Source organism: Rhinatrema bivittatum, chromosome 1, assembly GCF_901001135.1.
Source record: "Rhinatrema bivittatum chromosome 1, aRhiBiv1.1, whole genome shotgun sequence".
Classification (NCBI taxonomy): domain Eukaryota; kingdom Metazoa; phylum Chordata; class Amphibia; order Gymnophiona; family Rhinatrematidae; genus Rhinatrema; species Rhinatrema bivittatum.
The window spans coordinates 681,726,838-681,742,684 of NC_042615.1; the positions used below are offsets into that span (position 1 = coordinate 681,726,838).

General features: G+C 44.3%; 1 protein-coding gene across 4 annotated transcripts in view; it reads left to right on the forward strand.

Moving 5' to 3' along the window:
* The window catches only part of LOC115074713 (general transcription factor IIH subunit 2), a 105,659-nt gene that overhangs the window by 36,120 nt on the left and 53,692 nt on the right, over window positions 1-15,847 (forward strand). For all 4 annotated transcript variants that reach the window (XR_003852326.1, XM_029574469.1, XM_029574486.1 and 1 more), the window contains 3 exons: window positions 3,639-3,693; window positions 11,672-11,777; window positions 12,059-12,149. Coding sequence is in view for 3 of the 4 variants with exons in the window: in XM_029574469.1 (XP_029430329.1) it covers window positions 3,639-3,693; window positions 11,672-11,777; window positions 12,059-12,149 (252 nt within the window). In the remaining variant the exon portion in view is untranslated. The remainder of the gene's footprint in view (window positions 1-3,638; window positions 3,694-11,671; window positions 11,778-12,058; window positions 12,150-15,847) is intronic.

The following is a 15,847-nucleotide window of genomic DNA, read 5'->3' on the forward strand; positions in this document are numbered from 1 at the left end:
AATTCACTTAGTGCTCAGCCAGCCTCTGAGAAAAGCTGTGTGGAAGGCAAAGGGCCTTCCTCAGAAAAGCCGGTGCAAAAAGCATTATCCCAGCACCTTTCTACATGCCCTGGAACCCATAAAAAGCAAATGCCAAAGTGCATCGTGCTCAGTGCGTAATCTACGCAGAGCACATCAAAGAAGTATAGCGCATCTACAGCGCATGGCACATCATCAGAACACGGTACATCGAGCTCGCTCGGCTCACTAGCAGCGCATGGCACTTCAGAGCTACATGGCGCATTAATGATGCTTCACCAGCACATAGCGCCTCATCCAGGCATGGCACATCATCAGTACATGGGTTTTCATTGGCACACGCCGCACTAGAGACCACAGTTTGGGATGCCAGGAAAATACACAGAGCAAAACATCATCCCGACAACAGAGCAAAGAGGGATCCAAACCTCACTCCCTAAGGCCTTCATCCTGAGCAAGTTCTCCTCACTCAGAAAGGGATTTGTTGTAGGACATATTAAGGGCAGCCATTCTACCACCTAGGATGCCCATATCCTCTTCCAGCCACTGTGTCAAGACCATGTCGCAGCAAGGCTTCCATCTGCAAACCCAGACCTGATCATGTCTGTCATACCGATTTCATTCCTGAATTTGGATCCAGACCAAGTTTTAGTTCATGAGGAAGACGTACCACTGCCATCACCCAGGCAGTACCATATCAGGCTGTGGAGCAAATCACAGAGATGAGGGAGTAGCATCAATACACTACTTGAACCTAGCCGTTAAATTATGTTTCTTTGTTTAACATGTTATAGTTATAGTTCTGATCTCTTGTTTGCCATCTCCTGGCTAACTTTCTCTTTGTGCCTGTAGTCCCTTCCCCTGTCCCTGTTTGATGTATTTTCTACCTCAGTTCGGATGTAAACTGGTATGATGTAACCACTAATACCGGTATAAAAAAGAATTAAATAAATACATTTCCTCAAATACTATCACCATCGTTTCCACCGATCTACCCAGTTCTCCTGCCCAAAGAGAAGGTAATATCAGGAGCGCCACCACTCCCTCTTCTATCTTCGTCATCTTCAGACAGCAACTTATAAGAGGATCTGCCACTTCCTCCGAGTCTGGGGGAATGTTCACCCGCTGCCTTTTCTGCCTTAAGATGCCTCCCCAAGGGAGTCCCCCCAACAGTTCCACAGGGCTACCATCTGATCCCCCTGAAGAACCATCAGAACATACTTCACCTCCAGAGGACATAACCTATGCCAAGTTCATGGAGAAATTGGGCTTCATGCTGAAATTGCAGATCAGGAAGGAGCAGGATCCTTGAGTAGAGGTGATGGGTCTGGTTAAGATCCTGGATATCCCTGCAGAATACTCAATTTTACCATCCCATGAGGTACTGGATGCTCTCTTCCTGAAAAAAATGGGGCACTCCTTATTTGGGGGTCCACAACAGCTAGAAAGATGGACTTAAAGTTTAAACTGAAACTGCCCAGGAAGTGGGCAGGTACAACTCGGTGGTAGTTGAGTCGGCAATGAAGAAAGCAAAGAATACAAGACTACCACTCGAATGCATCACCTGGGAGAGACCACAAGCTCCTGCATGATTTCAGTAGGAAAGTCTTCCAAAGAACCATGTTGGCAGCAAAAATAGAGCAACATCAGTTTTACATTGTGCAATATCTCTAGGATTGCATGCAAAATCTAAAGTCATTCATACATTTGGAATCAAGCAAATCTATCACATTTCAACTTCTTCACAACCTCCAAGGAAGGTCTTATACATTTTCTTTGCTTATATACAAGGTGTTTGACACCACGACTAGGACCTCTGCAGCATCAATTGGTGCTAGAAGGATGGCTTGGTTGAGAGCAAGTAATATCAGGGAAGATGTTTACAAAAAGCTCACAGATCCTCTGCTCAAGGATCCAGCTCCTTCCTGATCTGCATTTTCAGCACGAAGCCCAATTTCTCCACAAACTTGCTCAGGTAATTATCTTTTCGACAACAGGTTGAAAGACACGGTGGCGCAGCTTAAAGAACATAATGTAGCAGTTCAAACCCTATCATCACAGCAATATAAACTAGCCCCAGAAACAATTCCGCTCTTGCCAAGCCTACTGCCCGGCTTACTATCAACAGAGCCAACACTAAACATGATAGTCCCCGCAAAGGGGGAAGATCAACAACACGACATGCACCAAAGCTACAGTCATATCCTTCCATAAAACCCCAGCAGCAACTATTCCACTGCCACAACCACGAATATCTGTTGGGGGCAGGATACAGCATTTCAGCAAGCCTGAAAGATCATTACGGACCAATGGGTCCTCAAAATAATTCTAGGATATCATCTAAATTTTCAAAACCAACCCAAGTTTCCAGATCTAGAGTCACAACCTACGAATCCCATCTGCCTCTCCTCAGTCAGGAGACGTGACAATTGATCGCCCAGGGAACAATACAAACCATCCCAATTCAGGATTGCAGCAAGGGATTCTTTTTCCCATTACTTCCTCATACCCAAGAAGACAGGAGATCTCTAACAAATTTTAGACCTCCGGTCCTTAAGCATCTCTGTTGAGAGAAATTAAAGATGACATCCTTGAGCACTATTTTGCCCTTTATCCAGCCCAACGACTGGATGTGTTCACTCGACCTGAAAGATGCATTTGCTCACATCCCAATTCACCCCTCCTGTTGGCGTTACCTCTTCTTCCAGGTGGGTCATCTCCATTACCAGTACAAGGTCCTCCCATTTGGACTCTCCTCTGTCCTGAGAGTATTCACAAAATGTATACCAGGATATGTCTGTTCCCCTACCTGGGTGACCTGCTAATAGTAGCACTGAATGAACAAATCCTTCGATCTCACACACAACAGACTATTCTGTGCCTGGAGAAGTTGGGATTACGAAAAATCCATACTCCTTCCTTCCACAACAGATACAATTTATAGGCACACAAATAGATTCCGTCAAATCCAGAGCATATCATCTTCACAAGCGAAGCCCGCAAGCTTCGCTGGCAGTGAACAGACTTTAACAATGCAGAAAAATGCATCTGGGGACAGTGCTGAAACAAGCCGCATCATCCTAGTTGCCTGTCCATGGGGCAGCCTGGGTTGCAAAACATTACTATATAACATTACTATATAAAAAAAAAAAAATGTATGCAAATATAACTTGTTCTACAGCAGTCCTCAACTTGGGACTCCCCATGGAGCATGGCTAATTCAGCCTGCTTATCTTAAATAGTTTTTCCATAGGGAGCAGGATGAATTAGCCAATTGAAACTCTCCCTCCTCTCTTGGACAGCAACTCTTTACCCAATAATTAAACCAGCTTTGTTATGGACGGAAGAGAGTTCTGGAACAGTTGTTCACACAGGAAGTCCTGAGCATGGTCAGTACACCAAAAACTTTAACTGACTTGAAAGTCAACTCTGCAACGTGCTGCCTGATGATGGAGCATAGCTAATTCATCCTGTCTCAGTTGGCTAGCAAAAATCACCTTCATTTGGAGGCAAATATTATGTTCAGTTAGATTTCCTCTTCTCTTTTTATAAAATAACCTTGGCAAGTTTGATGAAAAATTTTGTTGCTCAGTTCACATTTAAATCTTTTTGTTTTTCAGATTGGTATAATTGTCACAAAAGGTAAAAGGGCAGAAAAGCTGACTGAACTTGCAGGTATAATGACTTTCTTCCAATTCAATATGCTTTTTATTCAGGGCTGAAAGTTAAAATGTAAGCGTACCTATTAGTTTCCTTTCCTTGAGTCCTGACAGACCAGTCCAGATGAATGGGTTATCCTTACTTGCCAGCAAGTGGAGGCATAGAACATAAAACTTTTCTGACATGTTCTCTTATATATCTGGGTGCAGCAGGAAAGGCTGTCAGTAGTTTCTTGCCCAGATCTTTGTCTAATGTAAATATTTTTCATCAACCCAAATATCTAAACAAAAATTTATTTACTCATCCTAGTGCCTCTTGTTCTTTCTTCTCTGGAGACTTTCTTCTCCTCCCTTCCCCTTCCCTTGTATGCCAATACTAGGAGGCCTCCTAAATATTTCTAAACAAGAACCAAATGGAAAAAGAAAAAAGTTCTATGGCCCCTGGGTGGGTTCTGGACTGGTCTGTCAGGAAAGGAAATTAACAGGTATACTTAAATTTCACTTTATTTTTCTGCCAGATGAATGGGACATGCCTGAGCAGTACCTAACCCAAGTAAGAAGAGGCCATTATGGCTTCCAGTACTCTTGTGCCAAATACTGAGTCCTCCTTAGCTTGAATATCTAACTTGGAATGCTTGACAAATCAATGTAAAGAAACCCATGTGCCTGTCTTGCATATGTCCTATGGGGAGAGACTAGTCTTTTGCTCTGACCATGTTGAGGCTTGTGCGTTCATGGAGAACAGCCTCTCTATGACCCTTCTGCTGCTTCCAATATAAGCTGAGGCGATGGCCACCTTAATCCACCTTCTGATGGACACTTTTGAGACTGCCTTCCCCTTTCATCATCCTCCAAAGTGGATGAAAAGTTTTTGTCTGACCTCTGGAAGGCATTTACGACTTTCAGGTACCTAAGTAGTACCTTATGCACATCCAGAAATTATGAGGTGTCCCTTAACCCTGTACACCCCTGTCTCCTGAACACGGACAGTGAATTCCCCCAGTTCAGATGGAACTCTGACACCATGTTCATTAAAAAGGAAGGTACTGGCTGAATGGTAACCAGGGTCTTCAAAAAAAAAAAATATCAAATTAGGATCTCTATATTACAGTGCCTGGACTCCAGAATTTTTCTGGCTGAACAGATGAAACTAGGAATACCATCTTCAATGTTAGGTCCTTGATAAATACCTCCCTGTGGCTCAAAGGAGGCTTCTGTTAGGGATCTCGGCATTAACTTCAGATCCCAAGATGGAATCGCCTGGTGGACTGGAGCCTACACATGTTTCACCCTCTAGAAAAAATGTGCTACATCTGGGCATGAGGCTAAGATACCACTCCCAACTGTCCCCTGTAGCTTGACAGGGCTGCTACCTCTACCTTTAAAGAATGTATTGCTAAACCTTCTCCAAACTAACCTGCAGAAAGTCTGGGATTGAAACCAATTGGGTTTTGAAGGGTCAGACCCTTGCTACAGCACCAGGCTCCAAAGATCTTGCATACTCTGATGCCAGTGAAGTGGATATCTTTTTTTGCCTTCAGCATGGTTCTCTTACCACTTCCGAATAGAAATTCCTTTTCATTCTCTTCCTTTTGATAGCCAGGCCGTAAGATAAAATGAAGCCAGATGCGCCATTCTTGCTGGACTTTGTTGAAGAAGCCCCTTGGCCGAAGCGAGTCTGAGTAATTTTCCTCTGACCTGATCCTATCCGCATATCAAGAGTGTCTGACCCAGTCCAGAACTACCAGAATAACCTGCCCATGGTGGGTCGTAATCCTTTGAAGAAGGGAATATGTATAGAAGCTCGTTTGATAGTCAAGGTTGTGTCAGGGTTTCTATCCCTTTTGAATCCCTTTCCCTTCACTAGCTAAAGAAATTTGCTGTCTTGGTATTTCAGCAGGTTGCCATCAGGTCCTGGTGGGCGGAGGGGAGGGTTCCCCATCTGGGCATAATCTGTGCAAAGGCTTGTAATGTTAATTCCCATTCCCCTGAGTCTAAAGTGTGCCTGCTAGGAAGTCTGCTTTTATGTTGTCCATCCCCATTAAGCAACTCTGTCAGTACCTCGAGATGAGCTTCTGCCCAGCTTGTTAGCAAACGTATTTCCCATGCCAGCTTAGGGCTCTTGGTACCCACCTGCCTATTCCTCATGAGACTCTTGAGGAAATTTAAAAAGTCATGGGATAGGAGGCAATGTTCTATTGTGGATTGAGAAATGGTTAAAAAATAGAAAATGGGGCTAAATGGTTCATTTTCTCAATGGAGAAAAGTGAAAGGATTTGAATGGGTAAATGTGAATTGGTTATTTACTCTTTTGGATAATACAAGGACTGGTTAACAAGTAGCACATTTAAAACAAAGCAGAGAAAATTCTTTTTCACTTAATGCACAGTTAAGCTCTGGAATTCATTGCCAGAGGATGTGGTCAAGGCAGTTAGTATAGCTGGGTTTAAAAAAGGTTTGGATAAGTTCCTGGGGGAGAAGTCCATAAACTGCTATTAATCGTTGCCGGCATTAGTAGCTTGGGATCTATTTAATGTTTGGGTGCTTGCCAGGCACTTGCGATTTAGATTGGCCACTGTTGAAAACAAGATATTGGGCTTGATGGACCTTTGGTCTGACCCAGTATGGCATTTCTTATGTTCTTATGTGAATAGTGAAGTGCCCCAGGGATCTGTATTGGGACCATTGCTTTTTAACATATTTATAAATGACCAAGAAATGGGAAGAATAAGTGAAGTGATCTAATTTATTCAAAGTTGTTAAATCACAAGAAGATTGTGAGAAATTGCAAGAAGACCTTGAGAGACTGGGCATCCAAATGGCAGATGACATTTAATGTGGACAAGTGCCAAATGATACACATAGGGAAGAGCCACCCAAATTATGAACATAAGAACATGCCTATACTGGGTCAGACCAAGGGTCCATCAAGCCCAAAATCCTGTTTCCAACAGTGGCCAATCCAGGCCATAAGAACCTGGCAAGTACCCAAAAACTAAGTCAACTTAATTAATAGCAGGTAATGGACTTCTCCTCCAAGAACTTTTTTTTTTAATAATTTCTTTATTGAACATGTTGACAAAAACAACACCAAGGAACAGTCAGATATTTGTCAAACAGTATGGAGTTCAAGCCATCAATTTGCAAAAATTTTTTATATATAGAGGAACACCCCCTAACACCAGCCTTATTCCCCTCCACCCCCTTTTTGCAGAGAATCTCATTACCCTTCCAGCGTCAATATACAGCAATCCAAGATAATTGAGGAAAAAAAAAACCACATGAAAAATTAAAGATTTTAGAGTATTGAATATAGAACCTAAAATAAATAAATGTTGCGTGGTCCCACATCTAGAAGATACAATAGAGCAGAACACAGAGTAATAAGAGGCTGTCCGCATTGGGTCATGTAAGCAATGGATCTTGATTAAGGCATAACCAATACTTCCAAGGGAGCAAGGTCCCTTGTACTGGTAGGAAGAGCATCATAGTAAGGACCCCAGATCTCTCGAAAAATATGTCTCTTGCGTGGAGTAAAGATTTTGTACATGGATCCATATTCCAATAGATATAGTTTCTTCATCAAGGTTGACCAAAGATCAGCAGTGGGTGGTTGCGATCAATCCATTTCAGTAGAATACACTTTTTTGCTATCAAGCAGGCTTTAGATACTAGACCTATGTTGTCCACATTGAGACTAATCTCCCCAATGTCATTGTTCAAGATGCAAAAAGAGCAGGACCAATGAACGTCAGTATGAACCAATCGTCCGATTTTTCCACGTATAGCATCCCAGAATGCAACTATTGCTGGACACTCCTAGAGACAATGAATCAGCGTTGCACCTGGCGAGGCACACTTTAAGCAGTTCGAGGAAGATATGCGTCCCATCTGATATGCCTTTGCTGGCGAATAGACAATGCGATGGAAAATCCTCTGTTGTAGTTCTCGAAGATTCACATTGTTAGTAATTTGAACAATAGACTGGTAACAGTGGTTAAGCATCTGTTCATCCAATTCTTCCCCGCAGTCCTTAGACCACTTAGGGATCAGCCTGGTAAAGATAGGACACACTGAAGCAGTATTGTAAAATTGATACAGGCAAGATAAAGAGCCCTGCTTGGCCTTGAAACATTCCAGCAAATCATCATACACCGAATTGGTAACCTTTCCCCCTGCCCCATGTAACGCTAACTGCGCCGATGCCTTTAAGTGACCATAAAGAAGAAAATGGTGAGGCTGGAGGCTGACTCGCCCCTCAACCCGCTCCACTCTCCCATCAAAATCCACCAGCGACGCTCTTACTTCAGCGATCTGTTCAGAAATCTGGTGGAGACGCATATCAAGCGCTGTCACTACGGCATGGGAAATCTTTTCTTCTAGGGAGCCATCTGTCGATTCCACTCTCCTCGGTGAGGCAGCCATTTTGGAAGCGGTGGTTTTCAATTTATCCTTTTCTTTGCGGGCCAGTTGGGAAGCCATACAGGATTCACAGCTTCAGAAATCGGTTATCGGCAAGTCCACGAGTGCAAAGTCAGTGAATAGAGCGCAAAAAAGACCCGGGGTAAGCACGATGAAATAAGATTAGGTCAGGGTGGCAACCGGAGCTTAGATAGTTACCTCCTATCGAGCCCACCACATCACGTGATCTCAGAACTTTTTTAAACACAGCTATACTAACTGCACTAACCACATCTTCTGGCAACAAATTCCAGAGTTTAATTGTGCGTTGAGTGAAAAAGAACTTTCTCTGACTAGTTTTAAATGTGCCACATGCTAACTTCATGGAGTGCCCCCTAGTCTTTCTATTATCCGAAAGAGTAAAAAAACGATTCACATCTACACGTTCTCGACCTCTCATGATTTTAAACACCTTTATCATATCCCCCCTCAGCCGTCTCTTCTCCAAGCTGAAAAGTCCTAACCTCTTTAGTCTTTCCTCAATGCAAGGTTCCTCATTGGGAGTCACCTACCCAGGAAAAGGATCTAGGCATCATCACCTACCCAGGAAAAGGATCTAGGCATCATCATGGTTAATATGTTGAAATCCTCTGCTCAGTGTGTGATGGTAGCCAAGAACGCAAATAGAATGCTAGGAATTATTAGGAAAGAATGGAGATTTGGCTCTTCTCCTTTCGGTTGTAACTGTGGGTGGGGATGTTTCAGGAGCTGGGTTCACTTCCTTGGGGGAAGGAGAGAATCCTGGTCCTTGTTCAAGCTTAACGTTTAGTAGCTGGATTCAGAGCCCATGGTTCAGGATTGCAGAAGGACCCCTGGCGCATGGCCCCTGACCCAGGACCACCTCGGCAATGATGAGATTAGGGTATGTTGGGGTGGGGATATAAACTAAGAGGAAAAACCCCTGTATAGTTGCCGACAAAGCCCTATGGTGCCAGATACAAACTCTGTTCCAGCTGAGCTGGAGGTGCAAAGTAGTAGGAGGAAACCTACTTGGAGCACCCTAGAAATGTGTTAGAATATTCTTTCATTTCTGTTTTGTGGTTTGTGTATTTAATGTTCATTGTAGAAGGGAAACTTCTGGCTCCAAGGCAGCTTCCTGTCTCATTTAGGAGGGAAGGGGCAGGTCGGCTGCTGTGCAGTATGTTTTAGACTCGAGGGGTGTGGGTGGGTGGATGTACTGCTGCTGCTGGGAATATCCATTTTGTGCTAACTGAAGCACACATGCCAGGCAGGTCTTGCTGATAGTGGTGACTACTTCGCCGCTGCTCGAACACAAAAATGGATACTCCCAGCTGCAGCAGCAGGGAATTCCTTCACTATGAGCAAGCAGACAAGGCACCTGAAGCTAAACGGTATTGACAAGCCCAGGGCTGGTAAAATAAGGCAGGAAAGTAAAATAAGCTGTCTTGTCCCTTTAATTTTAATATTGTCTTCAAAATTTCTGCATTTTAATTATACAGATTTTCATCTGGATCTAAAATTTTGAAAGCAAGACTAAATAATGTATACTCATCTATTAAAGGGCTGCACTGGATAAAATGATTACTTTAAGCTCCATGTGAGCAGAGGTCAGATAGCGTGGCTATACTAAAATCAGAATGAAGTATCTTTTTAATGGAGATTTGCCTTCACTTTTATCCTTTTGTGATCTCAGACATGTTTTGTTTTGTTTTTTGTCCTATGATTGAGTTCTCCTGACTTATCCATGGCTCAGCAGCCACAAAGTCTTGTTTTGTTCATCTCCTTTCCAGATTTTGCAAATGTTCACTCTGCAATGCAGGGTGAACATTTGAGTCCTATCTCAGTTCTAGAGGAAAGGTAGGATAGGGGAAATATGATAGAGACATTTAAATACTTCCTAGGTTTCTATGCACAGGAGGCTAGCCTCTTTCAAAGGAAAGGAGACTCTAGAACAAGGGTTCATGGGATGAGGGTGAAAGGGGGTAGACTCAGGAGTGATCTAAGGAAATATTTCTTTACAGAGAAGGTGGTGGATGCATGGAACAGCTTCCTGGTGGAGATGGTGGAAATGAGGGCAGTATCTGACTTCAAGAAAGCATGGAATAAACAGAGAATCTCTGAGGGAGTGGCAGGGATCATAAAACTGAATAGTTGGTGTGCATAGGTTGACTAGATAGGCCGTATGGTCTCTCTTTGCTGTCATGTCATGCCAGTACTCTGAACCCCCCAGTAAGAGAGAGGCCAGAAAACCAGTGTAGCCCTGATAGCTCTTAATTCTGTTGAATGCATACACCAAGCCTCACTAATATTGCTGGTGTTCTAGCATTGCACTGGCTCTTTAATTTTTTTTTAAACGTGTCTCATTTAGTTTATACACTTAAATTTCTTGAAACCTGTATACAAAATACCTCTGTACAGGTCTCTGGTGAGATCCACCTAGAACATTGTGTTCATTTCTGAAGACCTTATCTGGAAAAGGACAATGGCAAGGTAAAAGCAGTTCAAAATAGGCCACTAAAATGATGCATGGCCTATACTGTAAGCAGAAGGGAGGATGGAAGGAGTATAATAATGAAATATCACCCTTGTTTTTAAAATTCTACATCTGCCTATCTGTGCATCTCAAAGAATTACATTGGCTTTCTGTTTGCTCATGGGTTCAATTTAAGATCTTGAGCTTTAATATTGAAAGCTCTCCATGGCTCAAGAGCAATTTATTTAAAAGATCATCTAATTTGATATGTTGCTGCCCTGACTTTAAGGTTGAATAGTAAGGCTTTTCTGTGTTCTTGCTTTAAAGGAACTATGATTTTGTCATGTCTAATTGCTTTCTTCTGTCTGGCCCCAACTCTCTGGAATTTTCTTATGAAAGAAACCAGAATGGAGTTAGATATTATTTAAAATTTAAAAGCATATAAACACCTTTTTTATTTATTTTTTTTTTAATCTTTGCCATGTTTGGTTTTATTTGTTTTCTTTTCAGAGCTGTTAGTTTTTATTCTTGTGATTTTATTGCACTTTTTGTGATATTATATTTGTGATTTTATTATTGCTATTGTTTACCATCTTGAGCTCTTTCAGAAGGATGGTTAATAAACTGAATGTCGTTTTCTTGCAGAAGTAAAACATAGAACAAGTTCTTTAAAACAAACAAACAAAAAAAAAAAGGCAGGACATTTGGCCACTCCAACTTCTCCCTTCTGCACATTTCCTCCTGTTTTAGCTCCTCTTTTGTATGATGGTCTGTCGTTCAAACTATTACATGACAAATGCAGTTCTGGAAATCTATGATAAGAAAACTTGGCATTTCCTTTGAACTATTAGTACTGCTGTATTTCTTCACTTGGATTCACAACCATCCTTATTTTTAGGTTGTGTTGTGTTTTTTTATATTGCCATTATTTATAGAACCAATATTTATTATTTATAGAAGATTATTTATAGATCCAAGAAGCCTAACTTGGGAGCTGGGATATTTCTTCCTGAGTGGGGTTAAAAAGTAAATTTAGGGTTATTGCTATTTTGTTATCCCAGTGAACAGTTTCAGATTTGTTTTTTTGTTTTAATTGCAGGGAACCCAAGAAAGCATGTGACTGCTCTGAAGAAAGCTGTTGACATGAGCTGCCATGGAGAGCCTTCACTGTACAACTCCTTAAACCTGGCTATGCAGACTCTCAAGTCAGTGTCCTTTGCTGGTCCTGGATTTTCAGAAGTAAAAGCAGTAATCAGCCAATAATTCACAAGACAAAGCATGAACAGGAAAAATATAATGTGCAGTGTTGTGATTCCTATCATTTGTGTACACAGAGATGTTGCCATAAACCAAAATTGATTTTTTAATATGAACTATTGAGTGTCCTTGAAACAACTGTGGGAAAGGTTTGGGTTTATTTAGAAACAGTTTTGTAAAAGATGATACACATGGGGCCTTCTAATTTTAGTAAATATTTTACCCTTAGGCATATGCCAGGACATACAAGTCGAGAAGTATTGGTAATTTTTAGCAGCCTTACAACATGTGACCCAACTAACATCTATGACCTCATTAAGGTATGCATAAAAACAAAACACAAATATTTTATACTGTGTTTTTTTTTCCCTCTATTCTCTTTAGGCACTGTTCAAGGTTAAGAGAAGCGAATCAGATTGTAATGATGTGTTTGTGTGTGTATTCCCATCCCTTCCCCCTTGCTTTCATAACTTTTGAATGATTGGATCTAGCCTCCCAAAATTTGGTATGGGGCTAGATTACGATGGGGGTGGTGCACATTATACCATTGGAATTTTCAGACTTGGGTGGAGAATGCAGGAGAGGGATCAGAGTGGGGAAATTTTGCCGTAAGAGGTGCATTGGTACTAGAATCAAGGATAGATAAAATGTTGCTCATTCTTGTTTGTTTTGTAGATAGACAATTTGGACCCACAGTTTCCTCCTGTTCCTTTGGGTTTTGTGCTCATACGGAACCAGGGCTGGGATCTGCCACCATGAGCCTTCATTTGCTTCTTCCTAGAGATTTTTCCCCTGTTTTATATCCCCTTCCACTCATTGCAGCAACAATCAGGGGCCATGCACCAGGGCTTCTTCCAGAACCTTGCAATCATGTGCTCTAGATATGGCCACTAGGTGTCACCCTTGAATGATGACAGACTACCTCTGCAGCATCTCCAGCCCCAGCTGACCCAGGGAGCAGAAGACCGGACTCAGGAATCAGATTGGGGACCCATCCACATGCTGAGCCATTTTAGGGATTTTGTACTATCTTTTTAAGCTTAAAGCAAGAGCACAAGGTGTATCACTCAAAATACCAATGTCACTGTTTTTTTGGGCTCTATTATTCTGTTCCCCGTATGTACCCGGATCAGTCCAGACTCCTGGGTTTTGCCCTCCCTCTAGCAGATGGAGACAAAGGTTTACCAAATAAAACTCCGCCTTATATAGGAGGGTGCACCTACAGTCTGGCCACCTACAGTCTGTCTCCAGCAGGTGGAGGAGGTGCAAAACCTACAGTCTGTGCTAGGGCCTAGTTTGTTTTTTGAGACAGGATAGTTAGGTGATTGGAAAAAATAAATAAATAAAAAGAAAGAGCACCATAGCTGTTAGATCACTGGCGTGCTAAAGATCGCAGAGTTTGCCTGCAGGTCACGGTCTTAGCCTCCCAGGGGGTGGTGAGGTCCTGAGGGGACCACCCCCCCTGGTTTCAGAGGCAGCTGAGGTACTGGGTGGACAACCCCGATTGCCAGCTTGTGGAGGTCACTGGGGGTGATACCAGGGAGCCCGGCTCACTCCCCCCAGTTTGATCCAGGACCCGGAGGCTTTAGGTCAGGTATTTAAAAAAAAATATTTTCAGAGTTTTTTTTAACTGCAGGGCTCAACTCTCCCTTCTTTTCTTTTGTGTTGGAGGCTCACTGCGTTCTGTTTCCTGGAGGAATAAGGGTGCTTTGGGGAGCGACAGCATGCCGCACCGGGCCACATATAGAGCCTGTGGCGCCGCCGCATGACAGGGTCTGTGCGGATTGCCTTCCGGGGGGAGAGGGAGCCTCTACGACCCATGGTAGGGTCTTCCTTCGGGTCCAAACGGTGTCCGGTGCATTTGGGGAGCTGCAGCCCCCGGCCTCTGGTCTGTTCCCGCTAAGTGCGGGAACGGGCGCCAATTTAGGTGCACTAGGGTCAGCGTCTCAGGGAGCGGGCGCCATCTTGCCTTCAATGGTACCGGCGGCCTCCGCAGCGCAAATGGCACTTGGGGAGGAGGACCCTCCGCCACGGTCACCACAGCGCAAAGTCCCTGAGGGCGATAAGTCTGCGGGGCATGGCTCGACTATTGATGCGGACCCCAATGCGGATGGGGATGATATGTCCTCTGATTCCTCCTTCTCATCTGACTTCGTTTTGCTTATGCATAAGGCCTTTAAGGCCCGGAAGTTGGGTAAGGAGAGGGTTCATAGCCAGGACTCTCTGCTAAGATCACAGAAGCGAGCCAAACCGGCCCAAGTCCCGGGCCCACCGGGGGGGGGGGGGGGGGGACCGCGTTCTTTCAACTTATGGACTCCTCTAGTGGATCCGGATACTTCTTTGGACACGGATGTCCAGGACAGTCAAGACTTGCCCACCCAGCCCCTGAGGGGAGTTGAGGGGGAGTAAGATCCCCTGCAGGGGTGTCTGTGGGGGTCCTATTGGGCAGACGGCGATGATCCGAAGGTTATCCGTCTTTTTAGGAAAGACGAGCTAGGTCTGCTCATTCTTCTATCCTAGGGGAATTGGGCATTCAGCTCCCCCAGGAAGAGTCCAGGTTAGGAGCTACGGATCCTGTGGTCCTAGGCCTGAGGGGTCCGCCTTAGACATTTCCTTTCCACTTTTCAGCAACGGATTTATTTTTCAAGGAATGGGATACTCCGGATTTAGGTCTTAAAGTAGTGAAGGCGATGGATAAGCTTTACCCCCTGCCGGAGGATGCCTTGGACTTGCTGAGAGTGCATAAAGTGGATGCAGCGGTAGCGGTGGTCATGAAAAAGACTACCATCCCGGTTACAGGGGGAACGGCCCTTAAAGATTTGCAGGATCGCAAACTGGAGGTCCAACTTAATAAGATATTCGACGTATCCGCACTAGGAGTCCAAGTGGCTATGTGCTGTAATTTTTCCTTACGCGCAGGTCTCCGTTGGGTGCAACAGCTGCTAGCCAACGAGTCACTTTCACAAGAGGAAGCGCTCCAGACGGGGAGACGAGGCCATGATTGCCTACAGTGCGGATGCTTTTCATGATTTGCTTCGCACATCGGCCAGATCCATGGTGTCGGCGCTGTGTTTGTTATGGCTCCGCAACTGGGTAGCAGATGTTTCATCTAAATCTCAGCTGGGTTCTTTGCCGTTTAAGGGCAAGCTACTTTTTGGAAAAGAACTGGAGGATCTGATTCAGTCTTTAGGCGAGAATAAGATGCATCAGTTACCGGAAGATAGGCCGAAGTCAAGGGGGTCCTTTGCTTCACGATCTCGATTTCGAGGAGGTCGGAGGCCTCTGACTTCCAGGGGGTCCGTTTCTTCTTTCCGGCATAATGCCAGCCGGCAGCAGGCGTACTCTCAATCCTTTCGGGGGCGATGTTTCGGTAGACCTGGCGCCAACCAGAACGCACTGGGCGGAAAGCCCTTGCAATGATGTGCAGCCGGTCCATTCCTCGGTACCAGTGGTGGGAGGCAGATTGTCTCTATTTTACGAGGAATGGGCCAAAATCACGTCGGATCAGTGGGTCCTCACTTTGATAAGACACGGCTACGCATTAGATTTTGCTCACCGATCCCGCCAGTGGTTCCTGGTCTCGCCATGTGGTATTGCAACAAAACGACGGGCAATAAAGGAGACTCTACAGCGGCTGCTCGACCTCGGAGCCATTGTTCCGGTTCCATCCGCGGAGCTTCAGAGAGGCCGGTATTCCATTTATTTCGTGGTGCCAAAGAAAGAAGGAACTTTCCGACCCATACTCGATTTAAAAAGGGTCAACAGATGCCTCTGGATCCCCCGGTTCCGGATGGAGACGCTACGGTCAGTAATTGCGTCGGTTCGACAGGAAGAGTTTCTGGCATCCCTGGATCTAACAGAAGCATATCTGCACATCAGGATACGGTCCGATCACCAGCGGTTCCTGAGGTTCTCTGTGTTGGGTCAGCATTATCAGTTTCAGGCGCCGCCATTTGGCCTTGCCACCGCCCCCAGGATATTCACCAAGATTATGGTGGTGGTGGTGGTGGCAGCGCAG